Source organism: Ahaetulla prasina, chromosome 2 (genome assembly GCF_028640845.1).
Source record: "Ahaetulla prasina isolate Xishuangbanna chromosome 2, ASM2864084v1, whole genome shotgun sequence".
Lineage (NCBI taxonomy): Eukaryota > Metazoa > Chordata > Lepidosauria > Squamata > Colubridae > Ahaetulla > Ahaetulla prasina.
The window spans coordinates 273,809,063-273,831,173 of NC_080540.1; the positions used below are offsets into that span (position 1 = coordinate 273,809,063).

The following is a 22,111-nucleotide window of genomic DNA, read 5'->3' on the forward strand; positions in this document are numbered from 1 at the left end:
CCCTCCCCCCTCCCTCTCTCTCTCCCTCCCTCCTTCCGGGAGCCCGCGAGCCAGCGGCGGGGAGAAGTTTGCTGCGCCTGGAGTCGGCGGAGGGAAGCAAGCAGCTCGCCCGTCTGACCACCAGCCGTTTACCATCGCACGCCACACCATCACCCGTCGCCAATTCCTGCCGGCACGGTAAGCGACGGCCGCTAAGCTTTCCCTGGGCGCGGGGATTGATGCTTGCTGCCCGCTGTCTGCAGCAGGAGAGGAGCCGTGGCCGCGGCGCTTGCGAGAGGCTGCCGCCGCCTTTACTATATATGCTGTATAAACTATATGCCATATAAACGTTTATATGCTAGATAAACACTGAGTGGGACCCGCATCTGGTTCCCGGTTTGTTTTGTGCGTCCTCGAGAGCAGTCTCGGGTGACTAGCCGCGATCAAGGCAAGGCACCTGGCTTGCCTGGTTCCATCCCCACCCCCGGCCGTTATCTTTCCTTCTCCAGCATCCTTAATGGGGGGGGGAGGCTGAAGGATTGGAGCCCGCGGCTGGTGGCGTCTTTAGGATTCGAGGGATGGGATGGGAAAGATGGACGAGCGGAGCCGTTTCTTTTCGCCTGCTGCCTGGCAGGTGTTCCCCGTGTAAAAAAACAAAAAAAAACCCACGATCGCTCTCATTTTACGTGCCCAGACCATTAAAGATGCCCATCTGCCTGCTGATTGCTTAGTGTGGGTCCCAAGGTGTGACATTTCAAAGATCAGATTGCCCAGTTATATAATCCCATCTAGCATATCGCCCGGGGTTGAATCGCACCGCATCTTCGAATGAGTTGTACCACCATTCCGGACAAAACATGCTTCTTGAATAGCATTACGTGGCCACAAGCTTCCGCCTCCAATGGACCAGGCCCCTGTTAAAGAAAAAAAATATGTGTTTATGTGGCAACACTTGCATTTCCATTCTTGCAAATCTCCAATCACTGCTTCACCATTCTCAAAAACGACCACAAAAAACCTTTGTAGTCTTTTCAGCAATAATTTCAAGATGTGTAAAGCTTATTTTTCAGGATAAAATGTGGGAAAAAATGTTTTATAAGAAAATGGAGAACCTTGGAAGTTGAGCTAAAATACTTTATTGAAGTTATATAATTCTAAAAGGTACAGGGGATCTTGAATGTAAATGAAGCTCTGACTCAGCATGTGCCACTAATCACAAGTTTGCATTGAGGTCACAATGTTCTAGATTTCATTACAAAATGAAGGTTTATGAAAAGTTGGGCTGCTTATAAGTGAAGTGAAAAGTAAAACATTTTCATGGGTGCCCACAAAGGGTTAGTAAGTTTAACACTATGACTTCATTGTGGAAATGATGAGAGTTTATAATTTGTGTCATTTTTGTGAGTCTATATCTGATGTCATCTTGCCTTCTTTGATATATCTTCGGAATTTTTTGTTTTTTTCTAAATGCATTGTTTAAATTAAACCACATAATTCAGTTTAAATGTCACTGAAGGCAGTTCTGAATTTGCAATCAACGTTACAAAGAATAAGGGGACAGAAACCTATTTGGAGAAGCCTAGTTCATCCTTTGTAATAGAAAATGTTTTTGGTTTGGTAGGTAGGGCTAGCAAGGGCATGGTTTTAGTTTTAAAGTTTATTTAGATTATACAGCTTTTAGTGCACAAATATCTATGTAAGTGCTATATTGTATCCCATACAGCAAAATACTTAGCATTTGACATCACAAAACAAAATGCTAAATGGTTCTTAGCTATATATTTACTGTTACGGCTTTCTTTATTTATTGATATCTTGCATTTTTATAAATAACTTAAGGCAGCTAATATACACAATAATTCTCCGTCCTCCTTATTTTCCCCACCATAACAACCCAGTCAGGTGAATTGGGCTGAGAGTGACTGGCCGAAAGTCACCCAGCCAGCTTTCATGTCTAAGGCGGGACTAGAACTCAGTTTCCTGGCTTCTAGCCTGGTACTGTCACCATATGTGTGATTTCCTAGTTATTTCTAGTTTGTCTTCATGTCTTTTTCAAACCTCTAATCAATTTATAGAAGTGTAAATTTAAAAGGAGGGAACACAAACATGGATTTGGTCAAGAAGCTACATAAAATGTTCTTCCAGCAAGATTACTGTACTCTGATTCACACTGTCAGTTGTGGGTTTTTTTGTGGATTATTCCATAAATCACATTTGCTAGACTCATGCAAAATGATGGGTTGTATTGGTCCTGTGTCTGAATTCATGGAACAATTGCCACTGACTTATTGCTCAACAAGTCATTGTGTATATAAAGTGAGACTTAGAGATAATGGAGAACCCAAGCAGAAGCAAAAAAAAAATATTTTTGATGTTTATGTTTATTTTGTAAATTTCTAATCAGAAGTGTATCTGTTGAGTTTAGTAGGGTTTACTTTCAAGTAAGCATCTTTAGGATTGCAGCATAACATTTCCTAGGTTATTGGGCCAAAAATGTCAAAGAAAATGGATTTGGAAGGAAACAAGACAATGCATTCAGGAAGATAATTGCAAGAGAGAAGAGAGGGAGGGCAGAGGAAGAATGGTAATATTTGAAGAAACTGAAAACTTTGTATGATTGCCAATGGTAGAACTGGAGATATGCAAGAATACATGTTGGGTAGAGAAAAATAAGAAGCAGGATTTGTGACACAAGTAAAGTTAAAGAGTTTGTTTTGGATTGATATTATATACACATTGTATGTTTGAAACTGGCAGGTTTCCTGTTGTAGATTTAATTCCTTTTTTCCTCTCTGTGCATTGCCAGTAGCAGTAAACCTGTAGCCTGACTAGAATGTAAAGATGAGTTGTGGCAGAGAAGTTGAATTGTGAACCAGTAGCTAAACTCTGAGAAAAAAACTGTTGAAAAGAACCCTGTCGACTTTGGATTAAGACATCTAATTGCATTCTAATTGTGGCAGAGATAAAGAAATCATGAATTGGTTCTATATTTCAGAATAAGGGAAAGAAATTGAGGAAGGAGAGGGAATCAGACTTAGAAACAAGCGGGTGGCACAAAGAAAACACTACCAATTGCACTGCAAAATAAAAACAAAGACAGTACAACCAGCAGAGCACTCAAACCACCCCTCTCTTTGCCATTCTGCATTACAGTGCACCATTCATGTATATAGGTTTTATTATGATTCATTGGAAGGAGCCACTTAGGTCTGCCTCAGCATAAGATGGATCCAGATATATTTAATTCTGAATGATTGGCAGCAGATTGCTTACAGCTAATGTTATGATAATTGCATTCCCCAAATTATGTGATTGGCAGGAAAAAAGCTTGGAAGAACCAAGAGTGGATTTGAGGGTAGAAAAACTGTTAAGTACTAGTACTGAAAATACATTTTTAGTGCTTAAATTATTTGAGATCTGACAGTTTTCATCTTATGTCTATGCATTTTACAACTGGTAATGCTTGATGAATATGGGGATTCTAGAAAAAAATCAAATCAAATCATGCATGCCCCAAGTGTGCCCAACCCTGGCTTTTTTAATTTATTTATTTTATTTTATTTATCGTATTTGTATACCGCCCTATCTCCCTAGGGACTCAGGGCGGTTCACAAGCAAATAAAAAGGTACATATAAATACAGAATAAAATATCAATTAAAAAACTTATTCTACACAGCCAAATAATTAAAAAAGAACAATATAAATAATAAAACCCATTAAAACCCGTATAAATTTAAAATCTAATCCAGTCCTGCGCAGATGAATAGATATGTTTTAAGCTCGCGGCGGAAGGTTTGGAGGTCGGAAGTTGACGAAGTCCTGGGGGGAGTTCGTTCCAGAGGGTGGGAGCCCCCACAGAGAAGGCCCTTCCCCTGGGTGTCGCCAAATGACACTGTCTAGCAGACGGCACCCTGAGGAGTCCCTCTCTGTGAGAGCGCACGGGTCGGTGAGAGGTATTCGGTAGCAGCAGGCGGTCCCGTAAATAGCCCGGCCCTATGCCATGGAGCGCTTTAAAGATAGTTACCAAAACCTTGAAGCGCACCCGGAAGGCCACAGGTAGCCAGTGCAGTCTGCGCAGGAGAGGTGTCACATGGGAGCCACGAGGGGCTCCCTCTATCACCCGCACAGCCGCATTCTGAACTAACTGAAGCCTCCGGGTGCCCTTCAAGGGGAGCCCCATGTAGAGAGCATTGCAGTAATCCAGACAAGATGTCACGAGGGCGTGAGTGACCGTGCATAGGGCATCCCGGTCTAGAAAGGGGCGCAACTGGCGAACCAGGCGAACCTGGTAAAAAGCTCTCCTGGAGACGGCCGTCAAATGATCTTCAAAAGACAGCCGTTCATCCAGGAGGACGCCCAAGTTGCGCACCCTCTCCATCAGGGCCAATGACTCGCCCCCAACAGTCAGCCGCGGACTCAGCTGACTGTACCGGGATGCCGGCATCCACAGCCACTCTGTCTTGGAGGGATTGAGCTTGAGCCTGTTTCTCCCCATCCAGACCCGTACGGCTTCCAGACACCGGGACAGCACTTCGATAGCTTCATTGGGGTGGCCCGGTGTGGAAAAGTACAGCTGAGTGTCATCAGCGTACAGCTGGTACCTCACACCGAAGCCACTGATGATCTCACCCAACGGCTTCATATAGATGTTGAACAGAAGGGGCGAGAGAATCGACCCTTGCGGCACCCTACAAGTGAGGCGCCTCGGGGCCGACCTCTGCCCCCCTGTCAACACCGTCTGCGACCGATCGGAGAGATAGGAGGAGAACCACCGATAAACGGTGCCTCCCACTCCCAATCCCTCCAACCGGCGCAGCAGGATACCATGGTCGATGGTATCAAAAGCCGCTGAGAGGTCTAATAGGACCAGGGCAGAGGAGCAACCCCTATCCCTGGCCCTCCAGAGATCATCCACCAACGCGACCAAAGCCATCTCCGTGCTGTAACCGGGCCGGAAACCGGACTGGAACGGGTCTAGATAGACAGTTTCCTCCAGGTGCCGGGGAAACTGACATGCCACCATACTCTCTACAACCTTCGCGCGGCGGGTTGGAGACCGGACGATAATTACCTAAAACAGCCGGGTCCAGGGAAGGCTTCTTGAGGAGGGGCCTCACCACCGCCTCTTTCAAGGCGGTTGGAAAGACTCCCTCCAACAAGGAAGCATTCGTAATCGCCTGGAGCCAGCCTCGTGTCACCTCCTGAGTGGCCAGTAATGATACATATTATTTTATTTTTATTTATTTATTTGTCTAGTACGTATTAGATAATATATGTATAAGCATGAATTGAATACATAAAATGAATAAAATTAAAGGGAACATATATACTCAGAAAGGGACGCGGTGGCTCAGGGGCTAGGACGTTGAGCTTGTCGATCGAAAGGTCGGCAGCTCAGCGGTTCGAATCCCTAGTGCTGCCGTGAAACGGGGTGAGCTCCCGTTACTTGTCCCAGCTTCTGCCAACCTAGCAGTTTTGAAGGAATGTAAAAATGCAAGTAGAAAAAATAGGGACCACCTTTGGTGGGAAGGTAACAGTGTTCCATGCGCCTTTGGCGTTGAGTCATGCCGGCCACATGACCACGGAGACGTCTTTGGACAGCGCTGGCTCTTCAGCTTTGAAACGGAGATGAGCACCGCCCCTAGAGTCGGCAACGACTAGCACATATGTGCGAGGGGAACCTTTACCTTTTTTATATACTCAGAAATACAAACAGACAAGTTTAGTGCTCTAAAAGAAACTAGGATCAGGTGAATCAGAAAAAAATAATCCAGGAGAGATATTAATCCATTAATTGACTTGTAAAAGTAAAAAAAAAAACCTTCAAACTTTTGTACTACATTAGAAATTAAAAAGAACCTTGATAGATAGTTTTATAATGTAGGCAGGAAATTAGCATTCTTTAAAGGATAACCATGATATTTTTAAATCAACAGAGAAGAAGAAAGGATATGGTAGAATAAAGAAATAAGGTTATGAAATAACATTTAATTTTTTAATTAATAGAATATTTAATATTATCAAAGAGTGATGCAGATTAGTGTAAAGGCTGAAGCTGATGAGTAAAATAGGAATTATCAGGCTTGTCACAATTGTTGAATAAACATTGAACAGATGTTTTCCAATCTCAAGACTGGGAAGAGAACAGCCCAATGTCTTTTATTCAAAAATTTGGAGGAAAAAAATTATTTAAACTTTGAAACAAATGTATGCTATATTTAAGGCCTGATCCTTCTGCATTATACATTATTTCTCTTGTCTGCAATAAAACAATTATACAAAGCTGTATTGTGCCTGTGAGCTGAAGCAAATTCCTGATTATGGATTTAATGTCTGGCAAGTCAAATTTTATTGCCATGCCTGACAAGTTTGACAATCATAGTACAAAAAACATTAGAATATATAGACGGGGGAACTTTTGCTTCCATTATAAGCCAGCGTTTTATGATTTCCAAAGATATATAAACGGGGAGACCAACTCCAAAAAGGCTTTTTATCTCAAATGCTGCTTTGATGTTTGAATCATTAGCTATTAGATTTTACTCTACTGCTTTAGTGAAGAGCATCATTGCTTATGTAAAAGATGTAACACCCTCACCTCCAAATTTTAGCACAGTAGAACATGGCTGAAGAATATAAAATGAAACAGGTTTGGAGAAAGAAGACAGGGAAGAGCTTTTCTCTTATTCTCAAAACATTGGGACCTCAAAACATTGGGGAAACAGTGAGGCTGGTAGGAAATTTAAAATAGAAAAAAGGAAGCAATTCTTCATACAGTGTGTAATTTACCTGTGGAATTCATTATCATGGTGTGGTATGATTGCTACCAATGTGAATAGTTTTAGAAGGGAGTTGGAGTTGTTCTCACAATGCTTATCCACATGCAAAAGGTCAGCCATTTGTTACATATCTGAGCATTTGTGTCATCAGTGAGATATCTGCTATGTCTGCTGCACTTTGTCATCTCTCCCAGGTAAATCAGACATGAAACGTGATTAAAGTAGATGAATTAATTCTACTTTTTTGTAAGACTAAGTTAGAATTTTGCAAGCCTGAAAGTACAACTTTCCTGCCGCCACTTTCATCTGCTTGATCCATTAGAATTGGTCCTTCCTAACTTTCTTTCTCTGATTGTTCAGCCACTGAGGGATCCTGTCTTTCTTGTCTGATTGTTTCCCAAGTAGCATCTCTTCTCTTCATACCCCAAGATTATCCACTCATTTCATAACAACGTAGTCCTAAACCAACAGTTTACTACTTTTGTTGACTTCAAAGTGGTGCCATTTCTTGTAATTTGCTATGGTCCAAACCCAACAACACCTCAACTGATAAACACCTTTTCTATAGGTTAGTTTGGGTGTATGATACAGTTGAGCTTTTTTTAAAAAAAAAATAAATCTATTTGATATTTATGGATGTTCACCAGGTTTGTGCTCTAGCTCCCGTTTTATTTAATATGTGTATTAATTCCCTCAGCAGTTAAAATCTATAGCTATTTTGGCTCCCTAACTGGTAAATCAATATATCCAATCTTTATATAGATGATTCTGTCATTCTAAACATGGATTGGTCATAAAAGAGCTATCATTGCCTTGGTCCAGCATTTCCCTAAAAAGCACTTGATGGTTAATTATTAAAAAAAACATTTTAGTTAATCATTAATGGTTAACCAGACAGAACATGTTAAATTGTTTATATATCTTGGGTTTAATTCCAGTCAAAGTCTAGAAGGGGCTTTGATTTGAACTACCAAAGAACTACCACAGCAATTTTACAGTATTGTTAGAATAGAATAGAATAGAATAGAATAGAATAGAACAGAACAGAACAGAACAGAACAGAACAGAACAGAACAGAGTAGAATAGAATTCTTTATTGGCCAAGTGTGATTGGACACATAAGGAATTTGTTTTCGGTGCATAGGCTCTCGGTGTACATGAAAGCTATAAGTGATAAATCATGATCATAGTCATAATAAAAATATATTCATCATAAATCATAAGATACAACACTTTGTGATAGTCACAGGATACTAAATAAGCAATCAACAAAAATTATACTAGGAAACGAAATAATAATAATATAACTAATAATACACTATTATTATTCATAAAGAAATAGATATTTATCTGGGGCTATTAAACTTTGCAGACAAAGCCTTAGTACAATAACTATTTGGGGCAACTAGATTTCTCAGGTTTATTTTTGGTACTCCCAAATGTGGTTCAGATGTGGCTCAGGCTAGAAACAAGGCTGATTAGAATAGAAACAAAAGCTTAGGAATATATAATTAGTGGCTTAAATTTATTTATTAGTCTACTGGGCTTCTTTTTTGTGTTTTAAATGATTCCTTTCGATCTACTTTAAGAAGTCTCTTAAGCAGATACTACTTTCACATAGTCTTTTTCAGACCATTTTATGTACCGTTGGCTGGTCTTAGGCAAAATAATTCATTGTCCAATCATTATTTGAAATTGAGTTGCAATATAATTTAAAGAGATTATCCAGCTTTTGATTGATACAAAAAACAATCAGAGAGGCTGGCTCTCCATCTAACTCACTTACCCAAGGGGACCTTTACTAAGGGTGCTGTAATACACTTACTACAGCATTGTTAAAGAGCAAATATTGCAGTGTTTGTGGCTCATTGTCTCTGCCCATATTGCACACAAGAAGTAGGTAGAATCAATTACTCATCTTCGTTTACATTGTTAAGTTTAATACAACATTGAGCCAAAACTATTTTTCCCATTTTAGGATCAATCCATGGTCACTAAGCTATCTTCTGTATTGTTCGTTGATAATATTTCTCATGCAACACACAATGTTGCAAAGTTTTGTTATTTAGCAGATTCAGGCAAGGGATCCATAGTGGAAAATCAGACTGATTGTTGTATAGTTATGGTTTATTTACTGCTCCTTTACTATTTTATTTGCTATCTAAAGGCCATAATACAGTTGAATTGAATACATTAGTGTTTGCTTCTTCAGATGAAAACATTGCATGCTGGAGGGCAGGTTCAACCAAATCTGTTTATGCACAGATTGGATCTAGCTTCTTCAGCCCACAGATGGCAGGAATGTCAAAGGCAGGTTCAGCTGTGGATTAAGTGAATGTTATGAAACTTCTAGCAGTTTGTTAACTTATAAACAGAATTCCAGGATGAAAGAAGACTATATGCTTTAGACCAGGGGTCTCCAACCTTGTCAACTTTAAGACTTGTGGACTTCAACTCCCAGAATTCCTCAGCCAGCAAAGCTGGCTGAGGAATTCTGTGAGTTGAAATCCACAAGTCTTAGCCAAGGTTGGGGACCCCTGCTTTAGACTCCATTTCTCATTCTAACTATTGAAGATGGAAAAATGGGAAATAAAATTAGTTCATCAAATTGGTGATTTAAACAATATCTTTAATTACATTTTTCTTTGAATTATTCTTTGTATTCTATTAATAGGTTAATAGGAGTAAAATAATATCTAAAAAGTTCTTTTTGAAGAGCTGTGCCCATGATATTTAAAAGTGACTGAAAGCTTTTTTTCAAGAAAGAGATTTGTCAGTTAAAAATCTAATTCAGAATACATAACATAACATAACATAACAACAGAGTTGGAAGGGACCTTGGAGGCCTTCTAGTCCAACCCCCTGCCTAGGCAGGAACCCTACACCATCTCAGTCAGATGGTTATCCAACATTTTCTTAAAAATTTCCAGTGTTGGAGCATTCACAACTTCTGCAGGCAAGTCGTTCCACTTATTAATTGTTCTAACTGTCAGGAAATTTCTCCTTAGTTCTAAGTTGCTTCTTTCTTTGATCAGTTTCCACCCATTGCTTCTTGTTCTACCCTCAGGTGCTTTGGAGAACAGCCCGACTCCCTTTTCTTTGTGGCAACCCCTGAGATATTGGAACACAGCTATCATGTCTCCCCTAGTCCTTCTTTTTATTAAACTAGACAACTTCTCATTTGTCCATTTCTTCAGTGCAATAGATGTTAACTTCATTAACAATGTTTTGATTGTCCTGTTTTTACGATTCAGGAAAACTGCATCACATTTGAAAATGTCTTCAGTGAAGCACCTCGTTTATGCTATCATCCATTTCCTGAGGGAACAGAGTCAGATGGATACTTTCACATCAGATGAACAGGAAAGCTTGGAAGGTGTGTAGAGATGGGGCAACTTGGTATTTAAATGAAATATTGTTAAGTATTAATACTTTATTTATTGTATTTACCTCAATCATTCTTTAAAAAGTAAAAGGGTGAATCAGGACGATCGTTCAACACAGTCAGTTTTCTGTTTTGGTGCATAGTCATAGGGGAATGTTTGGTATTCCAGAATGTGCACCCAGTTCACATGGACAATTATTGTGGCAGGCAGAATTCACAAACCTAGGGTAGATTTCATATGTAGGATTTATTTAGTAACTGGTAAGATTTAGCTTTCTATTTAATAAAGGGAAAGATATATTATTTCTTGCAGTATGTTAATACTGCAGTCTTGATTGTAAGTTCCAGACTTAACCACCAGTAAATGGATATCTTGTGATGATAAAAGATATATCTATCAGTTGCTTTAATACCTTGGATTTTCCATGTCCCAGGGAATTATAATAATTACATAGAAACATCCACATAGTTTCCTTGATGGTAATATTGAAATATTTTGCCTTTATCATCTTCAGAGCTATTTTTCCACTTCTCAGACTATTTATTTATTTATAAAATGTATTGGTTACCCATCTTATCACATGGTAACTTTCTGTGGTCCAAGAACGTTGCAATGAGTACCTTCTGAACCCTGTTTAATTTTTGAGACCAGCTTGATGCTACCATGTCCTGCTTAGCAGAGATTGCAAGCTTATTATTGCATCCATTTTGATGAAATTATGCTCATTTAATTATAAAACAAATTTAATCATTAAAAGCGTTTTTTCTGTCAAGTTCAACTCCTGCTGAATATATGGACAGCATGATCATGATGCTGGTAGCTGTAGGCTAACAATTGTGCTGATTTGTTAAATATATTTTTTTCTACCATATGTTAAGTTATTCTTGCCAGCCAGGCTGTAGGTATTTGGGAATGTAGGCATATGATTGAGATTGTGAAGCTTACGTCTGAACAAATTTTGTTTACTGTTAAGTCTAGATAATTGAATCTAATTTTAGAATATTCAGATGAAATTACATTTAGAGGTATTGTTCGTTGAAGCAACGAGTGTACTTTGAAAGCTTTGAGATTTTCTCTATTTTATATCAATAAAATGTTGATACTTTTTAAGGAAAATATTTAATTAGGAAAGTCTGTTTTGATATATTTTAAAAGATATTATAAAACACTTCTTCCAAATCAAATGGGTAAAAACATTTCCCTCTTTAGTGATTAAGAGAAGTAAAATTCTAAGCCATTATCATAACAGAGATTTACTGAATATCTTATAGAAGTTACCCAACCTCACTTTTTAATTTCATTTTTATTTGTAAACATAACTCCAATGTAGTAATTGAAAGTATTGTAGTTTCCTGAAATATATCCCAAAATCAGTTTGGACTAAAGCTACTCTAATCTGGATTTACATATGTAAAGCCACTGTAGTAAATCCCCCCCCCCCACCAAAAGAAGGCTTATCTAGGATCAAATCATTTATATCTCTCCACTACCAGGAAAAAACTGACTTCCTACAAGTCCCCCATTTTATGCTAATTTGAATATTTCTGAAATATTTGTATTCTGCACAATTTAGATCCTGTCTGAGTAGACTTGGTATTTGTTGTTTTTTTGGCTTATCGTTAAGTGATATTTGGCTGGCATCCTTACTTGGGTGTCTGTTGAGATGGCAGGTGATTTTGCAAACTACTGGAGCAAGGGGAAATATACCAGTGGGAGTCAGCACACATTATCAATCCAACACTAAAGTGGAATGAAGCTCTTTTTTTATTGGAACAATGGTAAAAATCCATGACCTATGGCACACGTGCCAGACTTGGCAAACAGAGCCCTCTCTGTGGGCATGTGTGCCATCGCTCCAGCCCAGCTCCAATCGCGTTTCTCTATCGCAACAGAGAGAGGGGGGGAAAGAGAGAGAGAGAAACAGAGAGAGGCAGAGAGAGAGGAGGGAAAGAGAAAGAGAGGGAGGTGGGGAGGGAAAGAGAGAAACAGAAGGAGGGAAGGAGAGAGAAAGGGAGGGAAAGAAAATATTACAAACATTTTTCTTTTTTATTATTGCTAAACGTAATATTTCAAAAGCAGAAAAAAAATTGAAGGGACGTAAAAGTGCATTTATCACATTTTTCTTAGAGCAATTAGCTGAATTCTGATGTTTATCATTATTTTAGGTAGTAAAACCTCATTATTCAGGTTAAATTGCCATGTTGGCACTTTGCAATAAATAAGTGGTTTTTGGGTTGCAGTTTGGACATTCGGTCTCTAAAAAGTTTGCCATCACTGGTATAAATAAATAAAATAACGCCCTTTGCTACTCCTCATGTTTGAGATATATAAAATTCTACATAAATTGTTTCAAATTTCCAGGATAAGTTTAACTTCATGTTTTAATCTTATTAAAAATACAATATATCATATATTGATTCAGGCTTTCATGATCAGTCAAATGGTGATGACCTTCTGACCTAATAGGCCACAGTCCAATTTTTTGGGTACCCTGACCATTTGCCAGTAGTAATGGCTGCCATTTTCAGAGGCAAATAAACAAAGTTGCTTCTCTTTTATATTGAAACTGTTACAGATTGGAATGGAAAACTTCTGGAGAAAATCAATTTAAACATAATCTACAAACCTACAAGAAAAAAAAGAAAAAAATTATTTGATCCACTAAGGATGGCAGAAATTCACTTTCATCATCAGAATATATCATATATTGTGTGGCTTCAGAAAGATATATTGTGGAATTATAAAACGTATTATTAACACTTGACTGAAACAATAAGAAATACATTGTTTGTTATTGCTAAAATAGTAGTAACTGAACATGATGTTATTAAATTCCATTTAAAGGCACACAAAAACTAGCAATCATGTCAGATCATCATGCACAACTGCTTAGATAAATGTTTGAGATTTATAGTGTAAATACTTTATACTATATTTACTGTATGAATCTCAAACAATTTTGAGAGACTCTGAAGATTAACAAAGATCATATTGGCAGGTTAAGGGCGATGCTTTATTAATTTTTTTCCTCATTGTTGGTCTAGATTTATTGACCAACACTCTTCTTGGATTTCTTGCAGATTCATATTTTTCTGAATTTAATTTAGCTGCTGCCCAGCTCCAAGCTGACTCTAAACAGCTCACAAAATAATAATAATAATAATAATAATAATAATAATAATAATAATAATAATAATAATAATAATAATAATGATAATAATAATAATAATAACAACTACTATTATTATTATTCAAACACATAAACTTCTGACTATGTACCATGCTTTACATCCATGAAGTGACGTCAACAGGCTGTACAGTACCTGCCAAGAAGAATAGGTGGCAGAGAGCTATTGCAAGTCCATCAAACTGTAGAACAGGGGTGTCAAACTCAATTTCATTGAGGGCTGCATCAGGGTTGTGTTTGACCTCGGGGGCTGGGGTGGGCATGGCCAGCTTGGCGTCAGTTATGTCAGGGGTGCCTGTGGGGGCCCTAGTGCTGTGCCAGTGAAACGGGCCCCCGAAGCTCCATTTCTGGCCTCCTGCAACCCTCTGCCAGTGAAAATGGAGCTTGGGAGACCTTAATATGGCCCTCCTGAGCTCCATTTTCGCTGGCAGAGGTACTGTGGCCTGGCCCTTCACTGTTTCTAGGGCACCCCGTGGTCCAGATCTAAGCACCCCGTGGGCCAAATCCAGGCCCCGGGCCTTGAGTTTGACACCCCTGCTGTAGAAGAAGAAAAGTGAAGTTTGACTATGTGAACCAAAATACAGAAAAATTGCTGCAGGCTGTGAAAATGGAAAACATTATTAAAACAACAGAAACAAAGGCAGATTATAAGGAAAAACAGCTAGATGACAGATTAAACGGATGGAAAATAAAAGTTTTGCATGGGCAGCACTTGAAAAACTTTTAATGAAAATGTGATAACAATTTGACATGGGCATGGCTTAAAATGGGAACCATCAAGAAAGAAATGGAAGGTTTAATATTTACTGTGTAAGAACAAGGACTACAGATTAATGCAATGCAAGTGAAGGTACAAAAATCCACTGACAATCCAAACTGCTGATTTTACAATGACAAAGTTGCAACTGTTTCACATTTAATATCAGCCTCACCTCAATACCAGGGAAGATTCTGGAAAAGATAATCAAGCAATGAATCATTGAACACCTAGAAGCAAACAAAGTAATAACCAAAAGCCAACATGGGTTTGTCAAAAACAGATCATGCCAGACTAATCTCATTGCATTCTTTGACAAAATTAGTGGACCAGAAGAATGCTGTCGATATAATTTACTTGGACTTCAGTAAAGCATTTGATAAAGTAGACCATAACCTACTACTAGATAAAATAGAAAAATGTGGGTTAGACAGCATCACCACCAGATGGATTCGTAACTGGCTGACCAACTGCACTCAACGTGTAGTCCTCAATGGAACTACATCCACATGGAGGGAAGTATGCAGTGGAGTACCCCAAGGCTCTGTTTTAGGCCCAGTACTCTTCAACATCTTCATCAATGACTTGGACAAGGGAATAGATGGGGAACTCATCAAATTTGCAGATGACACCAAGCTGGCAGGAATAGCCAACACTCCAGAAAATAGGCTCAAGATACAGAAGGATCTTGACAGACTTGAACATTGGGCGGTAACTAACAAAATGAAATTCAACAGTGAAAAAAATAAGGTTCTACATTTAGGCAAAAAAACCAAAATGCACAGGTACCGTATATGTGGTACCTTGCTCAATAGTAGTACCTGTGAGAGGGATCTTGGAGTCCTAGTGGATAACCATTTAGATATGAGCTAGCAGTGTGCAGCAGTTGCCAAAAAAGCCAACACAATTCTGGGCTGCATAAATAGAGGGATAGAATCAAGATCACGTGAAGTGTTAATACCACTTTATACCACTTGGTAAGGCCACACTTGGAAAACTGCATTCAGTTTTGGTCACCACGATGTAAAAAAGATATTGAGACTCTAGAAAGAATGCAGAGAAGAGCAACAAAGATGATTAGGGGACTGGAGACTAAAACATATGAAGAACGGTTGCAGGAACTGGGTATGTCTAGTTTAATGAAAAGAAGGACTAGGGGACACAAGATAGCAGTGTTCCAATATCTCAGGGGCTGCCACAAAGAAGAGGGAGTCAAGCTTTTCTCCAAAGCACCTGAAGGCAGGACAAGAAGCAATGGGTGGAAACTAATCAAGGAGAGAAGCAACTTAGAACTAAGGAGAAGTTTCCTGACAGTTAGAACAATCAATAAGTGGAACAACTTGCCTCCAGAAGTTGTGAATGCTCCAACATTGGAAATTTTTAAGAAAATGTTTTCTGAAATGGTGTAGGGTTTCCTGCCTGGGCACGGGGTTGGACTAGAAGACCTCCAAGGTCCCTTCCAAATCTGTTATTATGTTATGTTATGTTATTTTATTTATTTATTTATTTATTATTTATTATTTACATTTGTATACCGCCCTTCTCCCGAAGGACTCAGGGCGGTTCACAGCCAAATAAAAATACAATACTATAAATACAGATTAAAAAATACAATTAAAAAACTTATTAAAATTGGCCAGAATTAAAATTTGGAACTAAAAACCCATTAAAACCCATTAAAACACATTAAAACACTACCCCAGTCCAGCGCAGATGAATAAATAGGTTTTAAGCTCGCGGTTATGTTATGTTATGTTATGTTATGTTATGTTATGTTATGTTATGTTATGTAATATGTGAGTTCAGGAAAACCGCGCAAACTGATTACAAAGTTAGACATGACCGAGTTGCTAAGTTTATCCACTGGTCATTAGGTAAAAAATACGACTCACCTATATCATGGGAACACAAAGTAGAAAAAGTTGTTGAAAATGAGAAGGTGAAGATCTTGTGGGACAGATTGTCATTTAGAACAAAAGACGCCAGATATCACAGTTGTCAAAAACCGAAGTATACAATTTATTGATATCACTGTACCAAGAGACACCAGAGTTGAAGAAAAAGAACTAGAAAAAATAACGAAATACCACGACCTGGCCATCGAAACTACACAATTATGGATGAAATGTGACCATGATACCCATTGTCATTGGGACACTTGGCACCATGTCCAAGAATTTTACAAAATAAATCAAGAAATTATATCAGTGGAACTGCAAAAAAATGTGCTAATCAGAACATCATACATTTTAAGAAGATACTTGGTCAATACCTAGGATGCTGGCAGCAACCCGTGTCAACCATCAGTGCCAGTCAATAATATTTGTGATACATCTTTAAATGTTCATTTGATTGAGTTTCATATTTAATGAATAAAAGAGATGATGATGATGATAATTAAAAAAAACAAAAACACAGTGCAAAACAAAACAAGATGGGATCTGGTTGTTCTGCATAAAAACGTAGAGAAAAAATATATAACTAACAAGGGCTCCATCCATCCTTCATTCCAATCTTATTCCAATTTATGGTCATCAGACTCTTGAGTTATATGATAGCTGTGAATTATAGAAGTTAATTTCCCTTCAGAATATCGGAGTCAAAAACCCAGGTTATTGGTTTTTGGTTTAAGATCAGATAATTATTACAGTATGAAATTTATGATGATGATAAAATCACATTATTTTTAAAAATAATTTATTTCTCTCTAGTGGCAATTCAGTGTTTGGAGACAGTCTTCAAAATTAATTTAGAGGATACCCGTCTTGCAGTACCTTCAAGTTTGATAGAAATATTTGCAGATTCCTGTCATAAGGTACAAATAAATTAATTTTTGTATTATTGTATGTATATAGAGATTCAAACATTTTAATAGGGTACATTTTTTATAGAGAATTCTAGCTCCAGTTTGCTACTAAAGAATTATAAGAATGGCCTTCCTTATAGGTAATGCTTTATTAATGAAAAGTTATGATACTTTTGTTAGCCTGGCCCAAAGATTTTCACTCAGCTTATAGTTTTTATTTTCATCCCTTTCTTGCAAGTTCTGATAGGTTTTGATTTTATATAGATCAAGAACTATTATTGACACATTATTGACAACTTGTTACGATTTAAAAATATGGTTTAAAATGTATTTGAGAGCTTGATTTGTTCAAAAAATAATTATACATTTGTAGATAGATTCTATAGCTTAATTAGAAATATACATTTCATGTACAAATATAAATAAATGTTTATAATTTAGTTTGGTATACCTTCATACAAAATACCTTGTATACCTTTAGACATCTTAGTTGCACACTGCTGATTAATATTTAAATTAGTTTTAGTTTGTATATTTCCTGTATCCAGATATGAATGAATATATATAGAGAGAGAGAGAGGGAGGGAGGGAGGGAGGGGAAGGGAGGGAGAGAAAGGGAGGAAGAACGAGAAATCTTTCAAGAGAAAGCAATCAGATCCATTTCTTCTACATACTGAAGTAAAAAATTGACATATTCAGAGCTGATTGAATATGGTAAAATCCAGCATAGATTGATACATTGCTTACCCTACTGCTTGCGTTCAAAATTAATATAGTAAATGGAACTCAAGATTGAAAGAGCGGACTTGAGTACTCCCAGATTACTATTTTGGATAGTGTCGCTGCTCTGACATACTGTGCACTAAAAAGGAAATTACTTTATAGCATTGATTTCTTCCTGATATTACATTATTGATATTTATTGCAGAATAGGCCCCTTGTGGCTTGTTTAAGATCAGTGATATAAATGATCCTAAATAAAGGGTTATAGAAAATAATATTTGTCTTTCTTTAAAATACCCATAGAATGAGATTCTGCCTCTCTCAGATTCTTTGCCAGAGGACCTTGAAAAAGCCGATCAGCTCAAGGATGAAGGTAGGAAACTGAAAAGGAATTGAAGAAAAGAATCCTTTCCGCCATTGATAATGTAGTTTATGTGTTGGTCATGGTGATAGATAAGCTCATGAATGAATTACAAATGTTCAGACTATTGGTGTTTAATATGTGATCTTATATGGAATGAACAATGTGTTTCAAGTATAATGTCTCCTGGCTGCTGTGAAAGGATAAGAAAACACAAGAACATAATTGTACAGCAAATCAGTATAATGCTTATTTGGATTTAGGACTGGAAAGGTATATTGCATTTAAATCACATATCACATTAGCATAGTATATTTTCCTTAATTTTGGTCTAGTGTGTAGACTAATATAAGACTTTGTGCTTTAGAGCCTATGGTTATATTACCCTAAAAATGTTGTGTTAACCTAAAAATCCTTAGAGTTTCTTATTTCATGAATCAAGTCTTTATTTGCATCTCCTGTCATTGTCAGCTTCATTTTAATAACATCATTTGTTTCCTTTCAGATCATAATATACTGTACATTCAGTGTGACTCCCATACAAAAGAATGTGGTCTCAAGTGGTTTAGTAGAATGCAAGCAGTAGCTATTTTTGTTGCTACTCCAATTAGCAACTCCCTGCTCAATGCATTAATATAAATTAAAGCACTTCTGACAGATGGCTATCCATCTTCTGCCTCAGTGCTTCATTCAAAGACAGTCCATTTCTTAGATCATTGGTAATTGGTTCCACTTTTAAAGTATTCTTTATAGTTCTATAACTATAACTTAAATCTGTTATTTTTCTGTGGCTTAAATCTATTACTTTTTGTCCTGTGTAATTATGTGTAATTATTATTACCAATTTAAGTTAAAGTATATCCAAAATTACCATCATTCATGACATAGCATCTGGACACAAATCTTTTGATTTCAGCTATGATACTCTAGCTAGCTGTTGGAACTGTAATGGATCACTAATTTCAGCCAGTTTTTCAAGGAATGTGCCGTCTTGTGTCAAACAAAATTACAGGAGACAAATTTTAATAGTCCCAGTTTATATAACATTGCTCAAAATAATTTGTTTCCAAAAAAATATTTATGAAGGGCAACCAAGTTGTTTTTTATGGTGTGTATTTTACAGCACCCCTAAGGCTATTGTTCAAAACAGCAATTCATCATTTCAATTATTCATGGCCATTTTATTATGATGATTTATTTTAGGTAATAATCACATGAAAGAAGACAATTGTGCAGCTGCTGTGGATTGTTACACCAGGGCTATAGAATTAGATCCAAATAATGCGGTCTATTACTGCAACAGGTGACGTTCATATAAAGCATGTGGATATTTATTTCTGAATTATATTTATACTTTTCTGAGTATATGCCACTGTTCTGCAGAATGCTATTCCAGACGTTTGTTAATTTCACTGCTGTATTTATTGTTCTTCCTTAATTAGGCTCAGTCATCAGCTACCTTTTTATTTGAAATTTAAGGCTATAAGTGGGGATAAATGGAACTTCTTTTGAAAAAACTTTAGTAGAGTTAAATTGGCAAGTCTTTGTTTAGTTTTAGGAATGTGCAGCTCTTCAGTTCTGAAGCAGAACAAATACTTTGGAAGATATGTGTGCATTCTTTAAGAAGCTGTTTCTTTTCCTGGCCTTGCATAGCATATGCATATTGCAGGAAAAGATATTTTTGAGTTAAGGAGAAATTGAAGAGTTAACAACATGATGTAACATAATATTGTTATTGACTAGCCGACTCTCTTGCATGGTTTCTGTCTGTCTGGTAAGATTAGGCAGAGGTGGTTTTCTCAGGTGGTATCCATTTAAATCAGTGTTTCTCAACCTCAGCAATTTTAAGATATGTAGACTTCAACTTCCAGAATTCTGCAGCCAGTATGCTGGCTGAGGAATTCTAGAACTCCACACAGGTTGAAATTATTGAATTTGAGAAGTACTGCATTCGACCATACCATCTGTCCAGACAAAAACTAGTAGTTCCCCTAGGCCTGGAGTAGGGTGGCTTTTAACTCCTGTCAAGTGTATATTTATAATATTTGGAGGTTGTCTTGTCTGGATACAGACTTGTTTACTCATTTGTTTATGTTTCCACAGAGTAAACTGTCCAGAGTCATTTTGAAATCATGTGGCATGTATAATAATAAACAAACTCTAGAGTAGTGTTTCCTAAAGTGTGGTCTGAGAACCCCTGGGGGTCCCAAAGGACCCTTCAGAGATCCAAGAAATTGAAATTATTTGCCAAATATTGAAGATACTTGCAAAAATTTAAAACAAGATCATTCTTCTCATTATTAGTTTTATTTAGTTAAAAATATAGGACTTTTCATGAAAAATATTTATGTTAATATTTAATAGGTATATTATTTTGACATGATTCAATAAATAATTCACACACACACACACACACATTACAAAAAAGGCTCTTTTGGGGTCCTCCATAATTTTTAAAAGTGGGAAGGGGTCTGAGGGCAAAAAAGTATAAGAAATGCTGCTCTAAAGGTATTCTTAATTTTGTGAAGAATGTGTTTCTTGACAAAATGCAAAGGTGACTTTGGTAGATCTTTTTCCTCAATATTCTTTTTATTCAAAAACATGTAATTGGTGGCTGGAAAAATAATCTACAAACTTTTTTTTCCAACACAAGACAACATGATAATCGTATTAATGGTTGGTGGTCAGATGGAGATCATTTTGTTGACTTTCATATTTTTTGAGCTTTGCTCTTTTTTCACACCGTAGAGCTGCTGCTCAAAGTAAACTGAACAATCACAGTGAAGCAATAAAAGATTGTGAGAGAGCAATTGCAATAGATCCAAAATACAGCAAAGCATATGGAAGAATGGGGTAAGCAAATTAACTTGTTATATCTCACATTTCTGGACTACCTATCTCCTTCAAAGAGGGTCTTGTTCTATTTTTTGTTACATTCCCTTAGACCATGATGCTGTGAAAGATTAAAAACAGTCATGGAACAAGAGTGCTATTAATTCGTTCTTTGACACTTTCATTTCTTTCCCCCTCCATATTTTTCTTTCTCTTGTCCTTTCTTTCTTTCCCTTCTCTCCTTTGTTCTCTCTTGTTCTCCAGACTTTCTAATCTCTGTGGTATTCTTCTTCCTCTCTTTCTTTCTATCTCCTTTTCTATTTTCTCACAAAAGGAGGAATATGAACTTCCTCCTAGCAGTCTGAACCATTTTTTGTAAGAGGAAAAAGCTCTATATATTTAAAATATTTACAAACATCTCAAATTAGTATATTGTTTTACTTGACTACCAACAAGCTAACAGATCGATTTGAATTCATTAATCTTAATAATAATAGTAGTAATAATAATTAATTAGGTACTTGGTTGATACCTAGGACGCTGGCAGCAATCCATATCAACCATTAGCACCAGTCAATGGTATTTGTGATGCATTTTTGAATGTTCAGTTGACTGAGTTTCATGTTTAATGAATAAAGTAAATAATAATAATAATTTAATCAATTTAATTAAACTAAGTTGTTCAAATTAATAACCCCAAAATGAAAGGGTTGTCTGGGTTACTGCATGACTTCATTCTGATATGCTTCATGATTTTAATTCAATTCAAAACCAAAGCAATTAATTTTGAGGTTCTACCTCTTGTGTTTATGAAACCTGCAGTGTCCCAGACTATTTCATGTATGTTCATCAATGGATTTTTAAATCATTTTTTAAATTTCACTTTCAATTTATTCTCCCATCTTGTAACTGAAAAATCAGCAAAAGCCAGATCAAGAAAGTTTTCTTTACATGAAAGATTTTAATCTTTCTTTCTTTCCGTCTTTCTCTTTCTGTCTTTTTCTCTTTCTTTCTTTCTTTCTTTCTTTCTTTCTTTCTTTCTTTCTTTCTTTCTTTCTTTCTCTTCCTTCCTTTCTCTTCCTTCCTTCCTTCTTTTTCTTTCTTTCTTTCTTTCTTTCTTTCTTTCTTTCTTTCTTTCTTTCCTTCCTTCCTTCCTTCCTTCCTTCCTTCCTTCCTTCCTTCCTTCCTTCCTTCCTACCTACCTACCTACCTACCTACAAGACCGTTGAGAACTTTCAAAGACATAGGGTAATAAGTATTTTTAAACTCCATGATAATATTTGGTGGGTTATATAACATG

The 22,111-nt window shown here is 37.0% G+C and overlaps 1 protein-coding gene across 1 annotated transcript in view; it reads left to right on the forward strand.

Moving 5' to 3' along the window:
• The first annotated feature begins 26 nt into the window (after nt 1-26).
• SGTB (small glutamine rich tetratricopeptide repeat co-chaperone beta) overlaps nt 27-22,111 on the forward strand; it is a 30,102-nt gene continuing 8,017 nt past the window's right edge. The window contains exons 1-6 of the mRNA XM_058169577.1: nt 27-177; nt 10,014-10,135; nt 16,801-16,904; nt 17,922-17,991; nt 19,183-19,282; nt 20,728-20,832. Coding sequence (XP_058025560.1) covers nt 10,036-10,135; nt 16,801-16,904; nt 17,922-17,991; nt 19,183-19,282; nt 20,728-20,832 — 479 coding nt within the window. The 5' untranslated portion in view covers nt 27-177; nt 10,014-10,035. The remainder of the gene's footprint in view (nt 178-10,013; nt 10,136-16,800; nt 16,905-17,921; nt 17,992-19,182; nt 19,283-20,727; nt 20,833-22,111) is intronic.